At 44.6% G+C, this 22,994-nt stretch overlaps 1 protein-coding gene across 9 annotated transcripts in view; it reads right to left on the bottom strand.

Annotated features, from left to right (window-relative positions):
* Positions 1–22,994, bottom strand: part of NEO1 (neogenin 1) — a 165,739-nt gene that overhangs the window by 59,404 nt on the left and 83,341 nt on the right. For all 9 annotated transcript variants that reach the window (XM_053988462.1, XM_053988464.1, XM_053988461.1 and 6 more), the window contains exon 6: positions 1,358–1,512. In XM_053988462.1, the coding sequence (XP_053844437.1) occupies positions 1,358–1,512 (155 nt within the window). The remainder of the gene's footprint in view (positions 1–1,357; positions 1,513–22,994) is intronic.

Raw genomic sequence — 22,994 nt, forward strand, 5'->3', positions numbered from 1 at the left:
AAATGGGCTGCAATTACCAAAACAATGGTGTCAGAAGGGCACGTTACATGGCAGGAGAAACTTCTGACAGCAACTGGGGAAAGTGTGTTTGGAGCTCCCAGATCTCACCTCCCTTGCACTGAATCCTCATGATCTAGTGGTTCAAAAAGCAGCAGAAGCTCTCATTAATGGCTATCATTTTCTAGCATCACACAGCACTGGCAAATCCTAATGTTTCCTCAGCTGTTCTGGTGGTTCTTTGGACCCTGACTGAACCTCACAGCCCTACAAGCCACATAGAGCCAATTACACAGCCATTCATTTCTCAACTATGTCTCAGTAATGCCTTTCACTGCATCTAAAATCTCCCTGTAGAAGCATCCCTGTGCCAAACTCGCCATCCACAGCTCAGTTACATTTCTATTTCGGCTTCTGCTAGAAACTAGAATTTCAATGGGGCACAGACTGCAGGACACACAGCCAGTGGTCGTGGTGAGCTTGTACTTTGACAGTGCATTTTTGTCACCCTGTGTGCCTGAGTCTCCTGGAAAGTCCAAGCTATAAAGACATCAACTCTTACAATGTAAGCAATGTACATTCAAGGGATTCAAGAAACCATTTCTCCTCCAGGCCCCAAAAACATCAGTAGGACAAAAGCAGGAAGCAGGTTCCAGAGAAGAACCCAATTTCCATGACTGTGTGCAGGAGAACTGCCAGGCCAACGTCAGAGTCCAGGACATCCCTCTGGCTGCCCTGGCTGTCTCGAGACCCTGACAGGGGGCTGGGAGACCTTGGCATGAAGTCAAAAACATCTGTGGCTTCATTTTAGCCCATGGGAGAGGTTGCCAACTCTATATGAGGAATTACAAGCCAAAGGGGTTTGAGTAGTGTAATAGGTGAATTGACACAGTGTGGAAAAATAGAATTTTGAGGTTTTTAGAATGTGATTCAGGGGTACAAGATGGAGGAATCTGGGCATGTCCTAGCCTTCCTCTCCTTCGTCTTGCCCTCCTTGTGATGGTGACATTTTTCTATTGGTTTAAGGTAGACAAACACTGTCTGACATAGGTGATGGGTATTGGCACAAAACTGTAAGCATACTACATGTAGTTTAGAGTATATAATGTGGGAGCCGCCCGAGGCTCCAGGCAGACTGCTGTGGCTTCTGTACTAGACGGACCTCGGCTGGTCAGAGAGAGAATGTTACAGATAAAGAAAAATAAACAACCTTGAAAACTTGACTTCACGCATTCCAGACCTCCTCTTCGGCTGCGTGGGCTGGGGAACAGGGACTTTTACAATTTCGGGGTCATTCCAAGCAAAGCAGACCCCGTCAGGCCAACAGCCTGCAAACTTGCAAGATGGTCAGTGCACTCACCACGATTTTGAAGTAGTCGCTGGGGATCACCACGTCCCCGTTTTTGACCCACTTGACGGTCGGCGTTGGCTTCCCGGTCACCTCGCACTCAAACACGATGTCCATGGACTCGTGGGCGTAGATGTTCGCAGGGCGCTTCAGGAACGTGGGGGGAACTTCAGGGTGAGAGGAACAAAGAGAAGAAGATGATGTTACAGCCAGAGAAAGAGACTTGACAGTCCCACACACAGCCAGCTTGACACCAAGAGATGGACTGGGCACTCGGGCATGAGGGGCAGCAAGGGCAGCAGGAATTTGCAGCTCAGCTTTGACAGACACTGACACCAGCTGGGAGTTCTTCTAGAACCACTTTTGGGCCAGCCTGGTCCAGTGGAAGGTGTCGCTGCCCACAGCAAAGGGCTGGGAATGACAGGATCTCTAAGGTCCCCTCCAACCCAAACCATCCTGGGATCCAGCCAGTTGGGAATGACCTCTTGAGACTACATGAAAGAAGAAATGGAACTAAGGGGTATAAACTGCAAAGTTAAACCTCAGGGGGTTCGAGTCAATAGGAAAACAAAAGCTACAATTATATCAAAAAGTACTTTTAAGAATGAATGGACACAAAACCGAGATGAAAATTTCCCAGGGCACCGTGGCCTTGTGCCCCCAGGAAGGAATTGAGGTTATGAAACAGAGAGTGTTGCACTGAGCCCAGGAGTTTCTTCTCTGGCCTGTGGAAGCCAGGGAAACAGGATGTCCAGGAGCAGCCAGGTGCTCTGTACCACAGTGATGACATTTCATGGATATACAGGAGGGGAGCTGTGTATCTATAACACAGCAGAGCAGAAGCTGAACATAAATTCTATGAAGAACAGAAGTTCTTCACTTACAGCATGCACCAAAGGTGTTACTCTGGGTTTTGGCTGCCTTCTATATGTCCTTAAGTCCCCAGAGCGAGATTAATTCCATCAAAGATATTTAAAATCACACAAACTCTGAGATACAGATTTTCTGTATTCAGCAGCCCCAAGTGACTGGTGCACAGACACGTCACAGTTTCTCCCACAGGAGCCTCCAGCTGCATCCAGGGCCTCTGCCCTCATCTGGCTCAGCAGCACCAAGCCCTGCAGGCACTTTAGGATACTCAAGGTATCCTAAACCTTGAGTATCCTCTTTAGAGAACACACACCTGTTTATTTGTGTTTATTATGCTCCCAACACAGGGCAATTCTCTTACTTGTGTTGGCAGCTTGGATTGTTAAGAGTTCCAGGAAAGCCAAAAGCAGCCTTTTGCCCTTTAATATTTAGCAAAGAAAGTCAATATGGAAGGGCCACGGGGTTTAGACAAACAGTTTACACACTTGGCCTCTCAGTGGGGTTTATTTGGTGCTGTGGATAAGGAATCCTAGGTCATGTTTCCTCTGAAATGATCCCAAAGGTTTGTAGGTGGATTTAATACTTTTAAAAACAGCTGGAGGCGAGCAGCTCCCCCAACCCCCCTTATGTTTTGGGTTATAAATAAATAAAGAGAACATTAATAAATGGAAATACTTTAGAGTAAGAAGGTGGTTTACCTCTCAGGTAAGGGTGCAAACCCACACAAAGCTGTACATTCACTGCTCGAACTCCCACACAAGAGCAAAAAGCTGGATGGGGCCGAGCCCAGCTGCCTGTGCATTCAGACATCCCTTTCATACCAACTTCCCAGAAATTCACCAAACACACCATAAATTCCACCTTAAAAAGGTTCAGATATTTCTGTGCTTACTCTCTGATGGCTGCTACCACCACACGCAACTCTGACATTTAAAAACTCTCTTCTGAATTTATTTGCCACCAAATTGCTGTAATTTATTCTCTATGAAAATTATTTTTATCCCTCCTTGGTATTTATCCTCAGCACTGTTATTTATTACAAGCTGTGCTCCCTCCCTTCCCCTAACCCAACCTTATTTTGGGTGGCTCAAGCAGTCGTGCTTGCTCTGCTCTGCTGTGACAATTCCTCACACCCCCCTGCATGTGCTCCAGCCTGAATCCATCTCCAGAGCCTGTGGAGTTTCAATCATTTACATGGAATTTCAGCTGTGTCTCAGCAGTGCCTTGAAAAATGGCATAAATACCACGTCAGCACTGCAGCAAATCCCTCACCCAACCCATCGCTCTGCCTCTGCCCTTCCCACATGCATCATCCCCTGCCAGCCTGGGACAATCATTGCCTGCTCATCGTTAGCCCTTTTTAACTAATGACTCATTTTGTTCAGCCTGCCTGATCAATAGTTTATGTTCTCATTTCCCTTCCATCTCTGTCTCTGGCTGTACTCACACGCACGATCGATTCCTGCAGTGCTCGCAGAGTTGAAAAAAGGGAATACAAGAATTGAAAAAGTTGTTTTTCCATGAATCTACAATGCTTCCATTTCTAAAACATTCATTACAGGTGAGTTTTAATTCCTTAGCCACATATTAATCTTGTCAGAGAAACACAAAGAGACACAAGACAGTAGCAGTGCCTGTTAAAAGCACAAAAACTTATGTGAAAAACTCGTCATGGAATCCCAGCCTGGTCTGGGCTGGACAGTTCCTGGAAGATCATTTCATCCCACCCCTACCTACACCTTCCACTAGCCCAGGGTGCTCCAAGCCCTGTCCAGCCCTGCCTTGGACACTGCCAGGGATGCAGGGGCAGCCACAGCTGCTCTGGGCACCCTGTGCCAGGGCCTCGGAATCCTCCCAGGGAAGAACTGAATGCCCAAACTGTACCACAGGAAAGTTCTGACTCTGCACTCCCCACTAATGTTTAACTTGTAATGAAGACATTTGGAAAGAACTCAAATATCTTTGGCAACTGATATTGCTCCAATCTGGGACATCATCCAGAAAGAGGCATTACTTTTGAATCGTAAGAGGCAGGATTTTTTTGACACAATAATGGAAGTTGAAGTAGATACTCTCCTACCTACTCTCAATTACTTTTGATTTAGGAGATGAAGAATTTGAAACACCTTATTTTTTCAAAGTGACTTTGCTTTTCTGGCTCATGGAGCAAATGCCAAGCTGCTCACAAAGGGATAATAACATGAGGAGTGCTCACTTTATCAATTACTTCCCAGTTAATGAATTAATAAATGCTTTTCAAGCACACTCTTCTGGTTTAACTATGTCAGTGTTTAGCATGAACACAATGCAAGTACAGATGTTTGTGGTAGAGAAGTTCAAGTGATAACCAGTGAGCAAACGAGCCAATTACCACAGAAAACTATATTTGTAAGGGAAGATCGTGTGCTCTGTTGCCAAACACACAATTAAACTTCAAAGACAACTTGGCAGTTCAGCCCCCTCTTCGTGTCAGCATAGAACAACTCCTGAAAAGGCAAAATGCTTGAACAGAATTTCACACCCCCCAGGGAGCCCTGCCACCCTTCTGGAGACTGAAGAAAATATTTTGATCACAACAGTGATCAAAAGATTAAGAAAAAAACCCAATCCTACCTACATCAGCACTTGATTCAAACTTCTAAGCTACATCCCAATAAAGGTGAAATATGTGAAAAATAAGATGCTTTTTTAAGCCAATAGCACTAAAAGGATGGGAAGAGCTGAGGAACTCCACACATGCAACAGGAATTGCACCCAAGGTGATGTGGAAACAGGAATGGATGCTGGACATGGATCCCATTCTACAAGTACAGGTGATCAGAAGGAAATGGAAATGAATTCCTGTGGTCTGTAGCTCTGCTGCACAGGAGGAGCACAGCAACGGTCTCCATTGGACACACAGGTTGTAAAGATCATTTTAAAAGACTTATTCTCTTTCTAAAAAGCATTACTGAATCAGCTGTTGGGCCAAGCACAGCATCCAACAAGCCCAAAGTGATCGGGACCAACCAGCAGTTCCAAACACCACCAGGACAGAATCCATGACTGGTTTGGGTTGGAAAGGACCTCAAAGCCCATCCAGAGCCACCCCTGCCATGGGCAGGGACACCTTCCACTGGACCATGGTGCTCCAAGCCCCATCCAAGCCAGCTTGGGGCACTTCCAAGGACAGAAACACTTCCAGGACTATTCCTGAAGCAGTGTTGGAACTCCAGTAACAGCCTAAGGCAGCCAGAGGGCTGAATTTCCAAACTGGAAATGTCCAGGACAACACTGAAGAACCATTCCTGCTTCCTCAGCCACCTCCACGTGCCCTCCATCCCTAGACATTAGGAGTGTGTCTTCCAAGGTCAGCCAATGAAATCCCAGTCCCTGCCACTCCTCCCCATCCCCTTCCTCCCACACTTTTGGCCATGACCAAGTGGACATGGAGTGCATCTCCAGGCACCCCTTCCAAAAGCATCTGCTCATTCCAGAAGCTTCCCCACAGCCCAAAGAGCACAAATACAAACTTAGCAGAGTGGCCACATTTTCCCAGTGTATCTCAAATAATCCTGACTCCAGCGTTCCTGGCCAGCTCCATTTATAACCCATTTCTCAGGGATGCTGGGGGCACAATCCCTAGCTTGTATTTCAGTTACAAATCTGGATTACCAGCAGTATTTAAAATGGACATTTTACCATAAAGACCATTTCATATCAGCCTGAAATGGTCCACAGGGATTTTATTTCCTCCTCCAGGGATAACAACCTATTCCATTAGGATATGCTCCAAATCCTATTAGAATCATTATAAAGTTAAATGCAATTTTCACAACTGCAATTTAGTTTCTAAGAAGGATCAAACTGCAACATGACCATCACCCAGTTAATCCTTCCCCTCCTGTCCCTCCCGCAAAACACAGAAAAAATATTTGAATTGATGTTGGAAAGCAGAATTTTTTGATTATTATCTTTTAATTCAGTGAGTTAGTGGTATATAAATTAGTTGGTTTTCTTCAAATGTATCCTGAAAACAAAAAAGGGAATTTACACTTTAAATGAAAATGGGGAGTCATAACATTCTTTCTTAAAAAACAGCAGAAGTATCTGGATAATACCTGGGGGGAAAAAAGATATTTAAACCCCAAAACTATGCTGTAGGCAAGACAAAGTCTTCCCAATTCCTGAGCACAGCTGTGATGTCCTTAACATACTTAAAACACACTTAATATGCAGCTACAAAATTTGCAAAGCAAACACAAGCTGACAAAAAGGGAAAAATAGCTAGAGAAATACAGAAAAGTGTCAAATTAGTGTACAAGAATCAGCATATCAAGACACAAAAAGGTTATAAAAATGTAAACTACTACCGCAAATTTTTTGCGACAAAACCAGAGTTGCAGTTTATGAACAGTTTCAGTGGCAGTGACATTCTCTAATGCAGTAAATGGGGGTTTTTAATATACATTTTAGAAAATTAAAGCCAATGTCCCTAGGGAGAAGTGGTGCCTGTGGCATCCTGACTGCTGGGAATCTTCCCCTCTTCTTCAACAGCCAAAGCAGAGGGGGCCAGGTTTTCCTGCTCCAATGAGCTCGTTAACCTCTGCTCTGCAGCTGCAACAGCCCCACATGAGCATTTCATGGGCCATGTTTTGTTCCTTTGGACTGCTCAGAGCTTTATGGTTTCCTTGGTAAATGCCAAACTCCAGCCCCATGGAGAGCTGGTTCGAGTGGTGGCAGAAGGGCAGGGCTGAATTAAAACAACTGTTTTATATTTACAGTGAAAAGCTTTCATTCAGAAATTGCTCAATATGATCCACACTTCAGAGACCAGCCCCCAAATCAACATTCCAGAGGCAGAAACCAAAACCCAATATTCAGTGCTAAGACAACAACCAAGAAACCAGGTAAGTGTGAATAGTACAGAACAAATATATAGTAAAATTATATTGATCAATTAGAGAGTAAAAAACTCACGCTGTAATTCAACATATGTGGGTTTTTTTAAGGGAGAAATAATATATTGTAGATTTATAGAGCAGGAAGTAATAGCACTAAGGTTCACAGAAAAAGGCCTGAGACACAAGGATTTTCTCACAAACTGCACATGAGTCCCAATATCACACTGGGATGGAAGAACTGCCTATGTGGAGTCTGGCAGCAGCTCCCTCCCCTCCCTCCACCCAACACACCCCTACCCCCCCACATTCGAAGGAAAACATGAACTCTGATTTACAAGAGAACAGTGAAAATGATCAATGAGTCAGAAAATTGGCTCCAAAAGAAAAATGGAAGAGCTGGAATCAGTTATTTGAGCAAAGGCAGGATTATGCAGCCATGGAGCTGGACATCTCAAATAGGAGCTTAACAAAGAAATGCTCAGTGCTGCAGAAAGGAAATTAGTGTATATAAATATATATATCTATATCTATATATCTATGTATCATTCCTGTGCAGGAGGAATGACACAGGACTAACATCTCCATCCCTGCCCTGTCCTCAAATAATACTCCAAACAATTAATTGCTCACTCTTGCATGTTGGGATGGAAATGGGATTCCCTCCCAGCACAAGCGGCAGTAAAATCCAACAGTCCCTGAACGCAGCCATGAAGAAGCTCTCGTGTGCAGCAGCCCCATCCCCAGCAAGGCTCCTGTGGAGAGCTGTGGGCTCCAGCCTGGCACTTTGATTGCAGGCAGGCAGAGCTCTGGACATGGATCCACAGCTGGAATTGCCTGGGAAGCTCTCTGGGTGCACAGATGTGCAGCAAGCTCTCAGAGCATCCCGTACGTGAGCAGGATTTTTCTTTCTGTGTTCTTCACTTGCCTTATCACTCACAGTCCATTCAGACACCAACTGCATGTTGGCAAGAAACCTCTGCCAAGGCTGGCCCAGCATTCCCCACTCCCCTTAACCCTCTGTGCACAGATCCAGTGTGAGCAATGTCCCTCCTGACTGCCCTGCTCAGCCACGGAGCCAACGGGCACCTGCTGCAGGTGTGGTGCCCGCTGTGCCTCAGCCCCCAAACCCACCCTCAGGGGCTCCTCGTGAGCAGGACACGTCCAGGGACACCAACACACAAAGGGGGCACAGTGCCACTTGGCAGCCAAGGCCAGGTGTCCAGGAGGGACCAGAAGAAAAGCAGAAAAGCAAAATAACTCCAGATATTCTCCCAGCATGGAGCAATCCCTGGCTGAATGATTTCCTGAGAAAGAGGAGATACCTTTGTGTTTTCTGCTCCTGGTTAGATTTTGCCTTTAAAAAGCTGCTTTCTGGCTCCAGGTGAGCCTTCAGCAGCCCTAAAGATCACAGGGATGAGCTCCATGAGACACCACCAGGGAAAATTTAACAACTTTTGTGTGTTTTGGAGCCAGCCAACCATGGGATGTCTCTTGGTTCTGGCCAATGAAGAGAAACAAGCATTTCTTTCCATCCTTCTCCCCACAAAGCACTCACGATTTATAGAACAGAACGGAGTTGGACACAGCCCTGAGCACCCTGGGATAGTGGAAGGTGTCCCTGTCCAGGGCAGGGGGTGGAACTGGATGAGCTTTAAGGTCCCTTGCCACCCAAACCACTCCATGATACCTGTTACATCCTACACCTGGCTCCATGGCCCCTGTTACACCCTACACCCCCTCCATGATCCCTGATATATCCCACATCTCCTCCATGATCCCTGTTATACCCTACACCTGCTCCGGCTTTACTACCCCCAAGAGCTTTGTTGTGTTTCAGAGAGGAGGGAACAAGAACTGCTCGCCCCATTTGACATCCAGGACCAGCACAGATTTAGACAGCCCCATCATGATTTTTCTGCTCAGGTACCTATTCCTTTCCTAGCAATTCCTACTATTTCATTTGGTTTTTAAGATCTTGTATTTTCCAAAGACCTGCATCTTCCAACTTCAGTATTTCACAGCCATGCTAAGCCCCAGGTCAGAGACCATGGCTGTATTACAGAAACGGGCAGAGCTGCATTTCCCTGTGTAATGCACGTGCAGTGCATTGAACCCCACCGTCATTTCATTGCCTGCATGTTCCTTACATCACAAGGTGTTCCCAAAGTTCTTCACCAGCACCATTTGTTTCCAAAACCCCAGTGAACTCAGAACACCCCAAATCCCCTTTTCCACAGTCAGTAGTGCAGACTCAGCTTCACAGATAAAAACACCACCTCATTCCCCCTCTAATTTCCTATTAAACAATGAATTCATTCCCTTTTTCCTGCAGGAGGGAATTCACTCTGACTCACAGCACCAGTGTTTGAAGCTCTTAGTGAGTGACACTGTCAGAAGGGCTCTGGGGAAGGAAGGGCAACAACATCCTGCAAAAGGTTCTCCATAGCAGAGTGTGGCTTTTTCCACACAAAATACACATGGATGGATTCAATCATCTATCAACACTTTATTTTAATTTTTTGTCGTTTTAACAAGTCCAGACATCAGATTAACTCATCCACATTTTCCCAAATCTCCCCCAAAAGGCTTCTAAAACCCTCATGTCACACTGACCAAATCTCCTTAGTCTGATTTTTTTCAGTCTGCTGATTTAGGTGCTAGGTTACACAGCACTCTTGGGAACTCAGGATTTCACACTTCAGCTCCTCAAGAAATGTAGAGTGAAGACCATCTGGTCCCAACGATTCCTCACTGTTCACTTCAGGGGTTTGCTCTGAAATAGATTTTACTAACTGCAAGTTCAGGTACAGCCTCCCTCCAGCTCCCTCTATTTGAAAAGATAAAATACAATTTAAGACAAAAGTCCCCAATTTTGCAGAGAACACAGACAGCAGGAATTCACTTTTCTGCTTCAGGCCATCTTCTCACCCCTTTCTCCTCACACTCCACCATGTGCTGACCCAGTGCTGTCCCTGGCAGATGTCCTAGCTCTGACAGGCTTGGAAAAAACTATCACAGGATTTGTATGTTATTAGCAGATGACTGAAAGTTTTGTATTAATTTACTTGCAAATAAACAGGAGAATAATAATTCCTTTCCCTTGTCCTTAGGAGCTCCCTGGGGAGGTTTGGAGGTGGGTTTTTTTCTCTTTCCAGGGTAACTTTTCACTGGTGTTGGGTGCTCACTGTGAACACAAACGCCACGTGCCCAGTATTTGTTTAACCTCTTTGGCTGTACCTTTGCTTTGTGTTTTTAGTAACCTTCCTCAAACTATTTTATTCTTAGTTAACTTCTATTACACAGATCCCCCTCTACAAAACTAAATGCTGATGGATGCCATCACCCAGGAATGGCCATCAGTTTACAGCTCTAATACCCTGATAAATTTTGGGTTTGAGCCTGGATTCTCCATGTTTTCCATGACTACAAGGCCATTATCTCTGGTGTGGGGTTGGAATCATTGATGTTTGGGCAGAAGCTGATGAGGCCTGGGCAGGGAGGGACCCTCAGTGCCAGGATGGTGCTGAGCTCCATCAGAACAGAGGAGTGAGGGGAGCTGGGGCTGGAGAACCTCTGTGCCCAAAGTGATGCCTTGTCAAGGCTGGCCTAGAACAGAGACTAGAGGAGCAGGGATTTATTACAAGGCAGCACAAGGGCCCAGCCAGGGCTACACCCAAGATGAACCAAAATGGTCACAAAATGGACCACAGGTCATGGGGTCTCTCACTTTTAAAAGTTCTGGTCCATTTGCATATTGGAGTTAATTATCCAATTACAGCTTTAGGTTATGAAATCCCATCCTGCTTGTTTTTCCTCTCTCCAGCCCACGTTGTTTGTGCTCTTGGGGCTGAGATCTGGATCCTCTGTCCTTGGTCCCCAGCTGGAGCAGGAATTGTTTTGTCTCCCTGCTCTGTGAGGAGAGCTCACCATCCCATAATATGAAGCCCAGACCCACACACTGGGGATGTGGGTCTGAAAAATACAAAAGCTAAACCTGAGGCGTCAATAGAAACACACACAAACCACTCCCTTTGCCTGCATGGCTGTGGAAGGGCTGTTCCTGGGGGACAAGCACACCTGGGCCCCCACAGAGGTGGGGAACAGCAGAAGGAATTCCTGTGTGTCTCAGGATGACAGACACCAGGTGGGTGCTGCTCTGACCCACAGCATCCCCACAGATCAGGGCTGTAGGATGGAAACCCCACCCACTCTGAGCTCAGGGAAGATGTGCCAGGGCTCCCTCAGCTACTCCCTGCAGGGATGAAGCACTGACCTTAGTCCAAGATCAGTGAAAAGCTGCTTCCTTAGCACTTTTCAGTGGTATTCAGCAACAGGACGGGAAGCAATGGGCATAAAAATTAAATCACAAGTTCCACTTCACTGTTAGGAAGAGCTGCTTTCCATGAGGGTGCAGAACCCTGGAATAGCTGCCCGGGGTGGGGTGTGGAGTTTCCCATGTTTGGGAGACATCCCAAACCCACCTGGATGACCCTGAATGGACTGCATGGTCTCCAGAGGTCCCTTCCAATCCCAGCTGTTCTGTAAGTCTGTCAAGAGTATTTGGCCCCACCAGTGAGTGTCTGTCCTGCACTAACCTAAATTGTGATGTTTTACCCACAACAGGAGAACACACAAGTGAAAACTCAAACCACCTGTGGACTGAAGATGTACAAATTTACAGATTCCTGTTTCCTTCTATGGGAGAGTTTTGGCCTCAATACCTTCTGCACTTGTCACCTCTCCTCCAGTGCTCCCAGTAAAGCCCTCCATGTCCAAAGACACCAAAGATTTATTTCCTTCTTGTTCAGACTGAGCCCACCCTCTGTGGGAGGGCATCTCCCAAAACCTGCAGAGGCACGGGCTGGGATTAACCTGCTGCTCTTGGGGTGAACTCCCCAATGAAGGAGGAACTCAAACATAAAGCACATGACAAAAGAGATTTCTATATGGAAATGAGCTCACCAGATGACATGGAAAAGCTTATCAACCGTAATAAACTAGAGCAGAGCTCACTCAATGCTTATCAGAGGGTATTACTGATTATCATTCGAAGCGAGCCTTCCACACAACTTCTCGGGTGATTTTTAGAAGTAAAAACCTTAATCTAGGCATCAATAATGTAAAACTGGTACATTCATTATTTCTCTGTTTTACTAAGCTCTCCTTCCCCAGCCCTTCTAGGAGAAATCTCGCCTGTTTGACCCTGAATCTACTCCAAGTACCATGGAAACATCTGAATAACAAGAACGCTCATCAAAATTTAAACTTCTTACAGCACTGCCAAAGGCAATGAAATTTTTATTGCATTCCAGAGCCCTCATTTTCCACACGAAGCCGAGCTGGAGAAGAGGCCTCAGACAGCCCTGAGCACGACAAGGCCCAGAGCCTTTGGGGCCTTGTTTCCCATTTCCAGCTATTTCCAGGCAAAACCCTCAGTCCCAGTTCCCACCATGCTGCCTCTGGTGTCTGTTTAGGTCCCTCCTGCTCACTCCAAACAAATGCCCAGCAGGGATCCTCCATCTACCCTGGGACTGTTTAGTGGGAGGATGTGCAGCACTGCTGCAATCACTGTGAACAATGCAGTGTTACTTCAGGATTTAGGGATGTTTATTCTGGATACATATGGATATATATGGTGAATATAGGGCCAACTCCTCCCTCCACCCAGAATGACACCCAAAGCACCTCTTACTGAGCAAAGAAGTGCTTTATAACTGGAATTTGGAATATGGCACATTTCCCACTTTTATTTTCTTCCTTGAATCTTTCAAAAACTCAAATACTAAATTTACAATTGTTCAAATAATTTTGATATGTGAAGATTAAAAAATAATAACAACAAAACTGTTGGCTTTGTTGAAGATGACAGGGAGATGCCTGGAAAGCAGCGAGGGACTGCAAAGCACCATGGAGGGGGAATGAATGGCCCTGGATGTGACAGTGCCCTGGAATCCCAGGTGCCTTCCCCAGCCCCACCTCTCTGGTGGGATTGGGTGGACATTTATGGAGCAAATCCCATATTTGAGAGGTGACTGTGGCCCCTCAGCCCCATCTCCAGGGCAGTCACAGCTCTGAAGGGACAGATTATGGGATGCATATTCTGAAAAATCAATGCTGAAGTGTCTCACACTGGGCACTAAAACAGCTGGATACATTTCCTCTTAATTTTTCTGTGTCCCAGTCAATTTTTTAAATAGATTCAATGCCACTTCATTTCAGCAGAGAGTAAAAATACATTCATTAGTGGTTATGAATGATTCAGGTGCCATGGAGCTGAATACCAAAACAGGAATAAATATGGATTTGAACCGAGCAGTATAAATAAATCATGGGACTATCCCCTGAATAAGGAAAAATATCAAATATTGAATATTTTCTCAATAAAGTAGCACTGTGAAGTTTGTGCACTGCACAAGGCAGTGAGATCCTGGGGAAAAACAGCAGGAGAACACATATTTAAGAATTTCGTAACTCCATCCCATAAGAAGGGGAAAGAGAACGTGACAAATTAAAGACAGCAAGCCTTGACATCCCATATCTTTGAATATTTCCCAGTGCAGCCCTCACAGGGAGGGAGTTCATTTGTGTGCTACAGACTGAGGCGCTCCAAAGGCCAGGAAGGACACACATTTTAAGATTATTTCAAATATTAAGCTGTTTGTTCACTGAATACAGATTGCCTCAGATCATCTGGGGAAAAGACAAACTAGGGCTGGGAACAGTAAAAAGAATTTATGGGATCAACTAAGCCCCTCTCATGTTCACCAATAGCTGCTGCTGGATCCTGGCACTATAAAAAATACCTTTTTCCTGATCAAGTTCAAAAGAAAATAGAGAGAGTTACTGCTGTTCCGTGTTTTTGTCTTGTAATGACACAAATTCTGCAGGCTGGCTTTCCACATCAATTCCAATTCCCTTCCAGCTCAGTGAATGCAGGCCCATCTTCACATCAAAGTCCCTTCTAATTTACAAATCCCAAAAATAACCTTAATTACAACCCACTTCAATAACAGCTTCCGTGTAAGGAACAAGCAAACAAGACTCTGCAGCCTGAAAGGAACAACTCAAAGGACTCAATAAAGGCCCAGATAAACATGCCTGGTATAGTGGGGGAATAAGGGTGGACTGGCTCCCATGAAAGCTGGGAAAAGAAAAACCAAATAAATTTAACAGATTGGCACAAAATAAAGAAAAAAATGTGCCATTCTTCTCTGAGCCATGGGATGAGGGGGATACAAGATGTTTACATGGAGTGAGAGAGGAAAACGGAATAATAGAAAAGAAATCTATGGGGAATTGATAAATAATGGAGAAACCACAGAGGAAAGCCCAATCTGCCTGGAGAACAAGGCATTGCTCAGGGGAAATAACTATTCTCACCCTTTGCTGAAATCCCCTCAGCCATCTGCCTCTGGACACTGTCAGAACACAGAATCCTGCAGCAATCCCTGTCAGGGACCAGAGCTGCCACCCTGCCTGGCTGTCACCATCCAGCAGGAGCTCTTGGGGGCTCTACCAAAAGAGATTCTCATTTCCTTTTTACATTTTTTCATCTTCAAATGGATTCTAATCACTGAGGCACAGAAAGATACAAAATAAACTTGGAGCAATCTTTGTAAACTGTGCCATTCACTGCACAAAAATCTTCTAATTAATCTTTCAGCTTTCCAGAATTACTGAGGGTGGACTCTGGGGCTGCTTCTTGCCACACTGCACAGGTACAAATTTGCCTTTACAATCTCTTATGTTGAAACCTGGCCCAGCACATGAGGCCAGTGAGAGCAGCAGGAATTCAGAACAGGAATTCAGGAAAGCACAGACCCCAGTGATGCTCTTTTTTCTTAAATAAAATCCAGTAATTTGGGCAAAGGTAAAGAAATTGAGACAGGTATTACGGATCAGGTGCACACCTCAAATCCAAGTTTTTAATATTTAAAGTTTGTGATATACTAGAAAAGAATTTTTCTCTCAAAGAGAAACAGAGCATTGACACATTTTAACTACAAATTAGTAACAGTTAATAGATTAGGACGTTCTAAGAGATTTCAGTACTCAGGTTTCAAATTAACAAATTAAACAGTGACCACCTTAACAAGGCAAAGGAGCCTCCTTATAAAAACACTGGTCAATAATTGTAAAAGACTATCTTAGAACAGTATTTTTGGCAAGGTGGTACAACAATGGATCCCTACAAGGGAAAGATGGTCTTCCAAATGACCCAAATTTTACCCATCTTTGCTGTTCCAGGCAAACCAAAGAATCCTTTAGGTTGGAAACAACCTCCAAGATCACTGAGTCCCACCATTACCCCAGCACTGCCAGATCCATCACCAAACCACGGCCCCAAGTGCCACATCCAGAATTCAAATATTCCCTTTAATCAGTGAGATCTTCCTGCACTTCAAAGAATTTTCTCTTTTCCTTGGGAAACAACAATCAACAATTACATTCCCATGTGAAACTAAAGAAGCCAAGTTCCAGTTTTCCAACAGAACCAGCTTAACATTTGAAGCCACAGTCCTTTACCCAAGTAGTCCAAGTCCTGATTTAACATTAGTGTGGTTGATGTGCTGATGCAGAGCTCTGCTAACAGCACCAGCAGTCCATGGAAACCCTTTGGAGGCTCCATAAAAGGTTTTTTTCATGTGCTCCAGCACTTGCTTACACCCAGAGGAATTTTACACGAGTTACCAGGTCCATTGTGAAAACCCTCAGCTCCCCTGCTCCATGTGTCTGCCTGGACAATCTGAGCAGCAGCAGCAGGGGGATCAGCAGCTCTGCAATCACTCCTCTAATGGTTAATCACACTAATGATCGTTTAAGCAAATTAGCAGAGCAAGAAGCATGCACCGTGCAGACTGAGTGTGTGACTGGGAGCAAAAGCACAGCCAGTGCCAAGGACAGAGCCCACAGCTGCTCCAGCCCCAGAAATCTGAGCTTGTGGAACTGAGCCTCCTCCCCAGCGGTTCTTTTCCTTTCCCACTCCATGCAAATTCCCAGACAGCAAAGCAAAGCTAATAGTTTCAGCTAATTATTTAAAGCACAATGATTTGAACCTTATGGTTTCTTCTGAAGCCAAGAGAACATACCAGGGTGGTGGTAATGAACTCTTATTTTTCTACTATCTTCCCACTGGAAGCACCTTCCTAAAATACAGTCTTCCCTATGTGGCATTTTAGTCTGTACTACAAGAAACAGGCAAAAGATAAACACTATAAATCAGAGCTATGTTAGTGTTGACATTGTCAGTAAACAAACTTATTAATTATACATGTACTGGGAAAGCTGAAAAAAAATTATTTGCCCAAAGGGGAAAGGAAAGGCAAAATTATATTTTAAAGATTCTGCCCAAAGTGTGGCACACAGCTTATAGTAAATCATTAGAATTTAGTGAAATGTTTGTTCTGCAGCCCTGACTCAGCTCTCAGAGCTGTAAGCTGCTAAAAACTCACCTCTCAAAAGAGACTTTCAGTACAGAAAAGTGACCTATTTGAAGTTCTACTTCAGCTTCTTTGGTTCCTCCCTGTGCACAAAGCCTCCCTGAGCCTCCTGGCCCACAGCAGCTCCATCCCTGTCTCAGAGCCATGGGATGGTGGGGAAGGGGCCAGTCCCAACCCCTCAGAGCCCTGTCCAGCCTGGCTCTGGGCACTGCCAGGGACGGGGCAGCCACAGCTCCCCTGGGCACCCTGTGCCAGGGCCTCCCCCCGCTCCCAGGGAAGCTGTGGGCCACAATTCCTCACTCACCCAGGGGCACATCACCAAATCCACGACTCTCCAGAGGCTGGGATCACCAGGACAGGGTCTGATGCTTTGCACAAGCCCAGGCAGATGGTTCTGTTGCTCTTCCCTCACTCACCTCATTTCTCTTTGTGCCTTCCTGCAGTTTCCAGCAGGATCTGCTCCATGACCCTGCTGGGCACTGAGGTGGCACTGACTGCCCTGTGCTTCCCAGGGTCTTTCATGAACAGTATTCCATCAGGATAACTAGCAATAATTGGAGGCTGGAGCTCCAAAACACTACAGAGCTCATTGAGTTACAGAACATGAAGCAGAATTATTTCCAAAGGCTGCCAGAACTGTTGCATCTCCTTCAAGTCCCATTCCACCCTGCCACATTGCTATGGAAAAAATACATTTTCCTGCCTAAGGGAACTGCTCCTGGTGCTTGCTGATCCAGCTCCTGACAGACAAGCAGCACTTCTTGCAGGCAATACAAAGAGAAATCCCGAGCAACCCTACATTCTGTGCATTAACCTGTCAGTAATGGGAGGTTCCAGGGAGCCTTTCAAGCATTGTAACTCAGGATGAGCACAAACCCCCTTTTATTCAAATTGTGTTCACAGAACCAAGTGCCTTACTGAAGCTAAAACCATCTGATGTGAGAGACACACAACCTGGGGAGTGGCACTTCCAGAGCACAAGGTGCTTTGAGGTACCACAGCACAGCAATTCATATCCTCACCTGCAAAGTGCTTTCTTTCACATTATACTGAGACTACATTTAAGCTCCTAAGGATGTGAAAATAGAGATCACAGATGCAACCTTTGAGTCAGCACTTGAAAACAAGCAAGACTAGCAGAGCTGCCAGAATTTGGGACTGGTTAGAAAAATATTCAATATAAAAAATAATGTTCTGCCCTTCATTAACCATTAACCAGCCTGCTTTGAGCCTGGTTTCCTTCTGTGACTATCTTAGATCCTGTTCCCATTTCCCTCCAGGCCTGCCCCCAGCACCCCTCTGGAGAGAGGACCTTGAGGAGCACAAAACACCTTTATTAGGCAGCTCACATGTGCCTCCAAGGCTTCCCATCTCCTCCAGAACACGTGTTTAACTTCCACTGGCATCATAACCAAACCCTGTTTACTCCAGGAACCCAAACTGCACCGTGCTTTTCCTTTAAATTATTCTCCTCACGAAGATAAACTAATTAACTGCAAGACTACGTAGGGAATCAGCCAGCACAGATAAGAGCCCTCCTCCTTCCCACAAATTACTGGATTGTTTCATCTCTGCAACTTTGGGAGAAACTTCCCTGCCAAGGACTAGAGTTTGGATAATGAGACATCCAGTAATGGCAATAATCTGGCTCCCATTAGAGAAATCAATCATCTGCTGGATGAGACTCAGCTTAACCATCATAAAAATTTAACTTGAAAGAAAGTATATTTCACTTTATGGTATGGACTCTCTCTCAAGACTGATTGATGTGTGGTGTTCCTCAGCACTTCCACTTTAACATCACCCTCAGTTTTCATCACGAAATTTGGTGGTGTGAAAACAGTGCAAAAGTTTCTGCTGAAATGGAAAAAAAAATTAAATCCCATAAATTCAAAAATTAAACTTGGAGCTTGATTCAACCAATTAAAATGGAGGGATGACCCTGATGCACAGAGAAAAGTACTCACCATTTAGGGCACAACTCCTATAAAAAGAGTCTCACTTAGAGGCAAAAGGCATTTTAATGAGCTGCTTAGTTCACACATTCACATTTCTTGGAAGTCTCTGGCATGTGCAACTTAAAAATTACTACTGAATCTTTCAGCTTCTAGCTCGCAATTGAAATTCTGTCATCTCCTTTTGATGGGGAATAAAAGCAGTATTAAAACCTCTATAGCTTGTCTCTAGTACATACATCTACTGTATCCTTGAATCCTTAAAAGCATCCAAGAGCACTTGGGACCATGAGCCAGCTGGGCTTACCTTTCCTACAGCATTGTATGAAAAACACACTACAAAAAGAGTAAATCCTGGGCTGGGCAAAGCCTGTTCCAAACTAAAAAGCACATTTTTATTTTGGAGACCAAAAAAAAACCCCATCCCTAAATATAAACCCTGGGCAAAACCCTGCATTTTCTGTAACTGCCTGTCTAGGCCAAAGGCAAAACCTCAGCTTACTGTTTTAAAAGCCATTTTTGGGGAAAAGGATTTCTGTCCTAAAGCAGCAGCTGGTTCAAAGCCCTGTTAATATGATCCTCATTTATTAGAAACTCTGCCTGAAAGAGAAACCAGCCTTTACAATTCCCTCAGTTCAATATCAATTTCGACATTGTAGATATTTAAGACACTACTGCTTAATTTAGTAACATTTTCATTATCCCCAAGGATTCTTCAAGAACATTTACAAGGAAAACCATTAGTGTGAATTCTATGGGTTACTGATAATTTGGTTTTGTCCTTCTTAATGGGTTTTTTATAAATATATATATATATATCACAAGAGGTTTTTTTTTTAAATTCCACACGTATCCCATCTTCCTTATTCTGGATCTTACCTCCCACATCCATTATGGACACCCATCCCAAAGGATCTCATCCCTGTCCTCATTAACTCCTGCCCATTTGGGGGCTGTTTTGTAACTGTTTTTTCAGTGCCACAAAAATCCATTTGAAAGCTCTGCAGCACCTCTGTAACACAAAGATAACTTTTCCAGATAAAATCAGACTTGGAGCAATCTTTGTAAACTGTGCCATAACTGCACAAAAATCTTCTAATTAATCTTTCAGCTTTCCAGAATTATTGAAGGTGGAATCTGGGGCTGTTTCTTCCCAAACTGCACAGGTACAAATTTTGTAAAATACAAGGAATTCCAGATGTTTCATGTACAAGAACCTCACGATTAAATGTTGTCAGATCTTTGGAAAAAAAAGACTTTGGAAGAGGAAAAGCCTCCCTTGCAGCAGGATTACCTGGAGCCTGCACACCCATGGTCCTGGGGATGGTCCGTACAGAGGGGCTGCACATCATCCCTGTCCCCACCACCAGGACCATCCTGGGATCATCCCAGCCTCCTCCTGGCCACAGGGATCCATCCCACTGACCAAGGCACACACAGCAGCTGCCCCTGCCCAGCCCTGAGCCCAGGAAAGGTTGGAAAACCTTCCCAGCCCCGAGCTGCTGAGTAACCCCCACCTGGAACGCAGCAGCAAGGCATAGATCATGGCCTGGCAGGGCTCCCCTGAGCTTCTCCTACAACACATTTCACTGTTCTCTGACACCACCATGGAATGTTAAACATCTGCACTGCTACCAGAGAATGCTCCTTGAAATTCCAGCAAAGCTCATTGGTGACTTTCAGAAATACAGCTAAAAAAAACAAAGTTGGTGCCCCCATTAAGAACCATGGCAAGCTCTCTTCCACATGCCAAGGGCTGGATAAATGTTCCTCCTGGTCTTAGAAAAACAGCAAGACAGACCAAAAAACCTGCAAACTTACAACAGTCCAGCTACTAACAAGATTTAGACACTGAGCAGGAAAAGCAGAGGTTCTCCTGAGCCCAAGCCCTGTGGAACAGGAATCAGGTCACAGTCTTGAACAGGAGTGGGACTTTTGCACGATGCAAAGAACACCTTGGGGAAGTTTACCTTTAGTATTAAAAATTACACCTCTCCTGAAGATGGCCTTTTCTGGTGTCCAGGTACAATCTGAACAAGTGATGTAGCCTTAAAATAACACTTCCCTGTCCTTCCTCTCCCATGTCTCTGAATATCAGTGTATAACTTTTCTACCAGCAACACTTGCCTTGAATATAAATGTGAGAGGCAAAAACTCCCAGTTAGTTGAATTCACAAGTAAAGTGTGAACTCCATTCACATTAAACTACACCAAGGAGCAAGAGTGAGGACTTTCAGAAAGCCTTTTCAGACAAACAGTGAAGTGCAGTGGTAGAGACCCAAATTCCAGGGAGTTCAGCTCATCCACCATCCACACCAGACTCCTGGACTCTCTGCCCTTGTTTGCATCGCTACAGAAAAAAGGTCACTAATTACTCATTACATTTTCAGGGCAAGAAATAACTCCTATGAAGCCAAGGTGTTGTTTTTACCACCAAGAGCTTCCCCAAGCAGCACATTCTGAGACCCCCAAAAAGGACAATATTTTGTCCCTCACGTGAGCCTTTGACAAGTTCAGGTTCATGCAGCATCTCCTGCATCTCTAATTGAGGAGCAGCCATTATCAAATACAGCACTGAGCTTAATTAGAGAGGGAAATCGATGAAGATCATCTAGAAGGTATGAGAGAGGTCTGAGCAATTTTCAGTGATGGTTCAAATTTCTTCCCTGGAATTGTTTTCAATAATAATGAAAGCTTAATGCAAAAATAACAGTTACCCAGACATATTACTCTGCTGCTGCAGGACTTAATGTGCTTTGCAAACAGCTACAATTTCTGGGGCAGGATGGCATCAGCTTTTATCAAAGCAGCTGCCCCAGAGAGCCCTGGAAAACAAGCCCAGGGTTCTTCACATTCAGGCTCTTCCTTCTGCAGCTGTCCTGGTTCTGTTTTAAAGAAAGTCTTGACTTGCCTTACACATCCTGGCACATTCTCATTTTATTTTAATAGCAAGTCATATGTTAATAGATGCATAATCACAACTCGTTTTTAAGCCAAAATCTTCAATTAAAAATTTATAATAATTACATGCCATGAGTAATCAAAGTACTAGAGACCCCATCCCAGCAAGAGCAAAGGCAACAGGGAAATCAAGGTGAGGCAATCCTGCCAACCCCCCCAGAGCACAGAAATCACTGTTCCCTGACACTGCAGGGCCAACACTCAAAAATTTCCTATTTTCTGCTGGAATAAGGCTTTGCCATTGCTGTAAGCCTTGTCAGCTCTACTGAAAATATTTCCAGCACTTCCTTCTAAAGCACAAAGTGGACAATTAAATCAAAACATTTCTGCATTGGGTTTTTTCCATACAATTTGCTCTGGCAGCACAAACGAGGCCGTGATCAGCCAGTTGCCACATGCAATCTCTCTTTTATCATTACAGATACCCCAAAAGAAGCTTCTCTTCTTTTATTTTTAAATTTAGTTACATTAACACAGTGAGATGTTTCATGCATTATACTTCAGATACACTATCAGACACTGAGTGCTGTCCTAGACAACTCAGAAGTTGACTTTCTGCTGTTCCAAAAACTCACTGAACAGCAATAACAAGCAACAGCAAAGAACAACTCCCAATCTTCTCCCACAAACACAGGGACTTATTTATTTTAGAGGCTTCAGACCTGCCATGTCAATTTTATAGGAGAATGAAAATGGAAATTTTTTTTTTGTTTATGATTTTTCTGGTTCATTATTAACTGCAGTAAATATTTCATCAGGGAGAAAAAGTCCCCCCAAGCTGCTGGTCCCCACCCCAGCACCAAGGCAGGCCACAGGAAGCCCCTATGGTGACCTCACTCAGCCCCAGCCCCTGCACAAACCCCCAGGGTGCTGGGCACAGCCATAAATTTGAAATATTGCCCAGATGAAGGCTGAACTTGTGACCTTCCCAGTATTTAACTGCCACTCTGGCTCTTCCAGGCTGAGCAGATTAAATACAGTAACTATCTGTTTCCCCAACTCTACTGTCATCACTTCCCAATCTTATCTGAGGGAAATGATACAGATTCTTTCATGGCTGGGGAGAGCAAAACAAAATTTTCCAGTGCTCTCAATTCATTACAGGTGTGGTAAATAACCTGGTAGCAGCACCCACAGTGAGGGGAGAGCACTGTCACTAGAGCCAAGGGAGAGGTGAACTTCAGGCACCGAATTCTTGCCTCCACCATGGGAAGTGTCCTGCCCTTGCTTGGCCTGGACTGTGGTGACCTGCTGGATTAGGCCCTTTTCTGACCCAGAGATGGTGCAACTGAGAGGTGTTTTAAAACATTTTATTCCATTTTCAGTCTCATGTGAAGGGTGAGACAATGCAGATGTTATAATTCACACCATCACAATCAGAAACCCACTATTTCCTAATTACAATAAGTGTTTCTTGGCCTATCTGCTTTTGTCACACCATGCTGTACATGCCTTAAAGCCAATCATCTAAAATGCATCTTTCATAGTTCCATTTCTCCAAAGTATCCAGTCTTACTTGCAAGGCATCCTTTGAAACTTG

This window comes from Vidua macroura, chromosome 12 (assembly GCF_024509145.1).
Source record: "Vidua macroura isolate BioBank_ID:100142 chromosome 12, ASM2450914v1, whole genome shotgun sequence".
Classification (NCBI taxonomy): domain Eukaryota; kingdom Metazoa; phylum Chordata; class Aves; order Passeriformes; family Viduidae; genus Vidua; species Vidua macroura.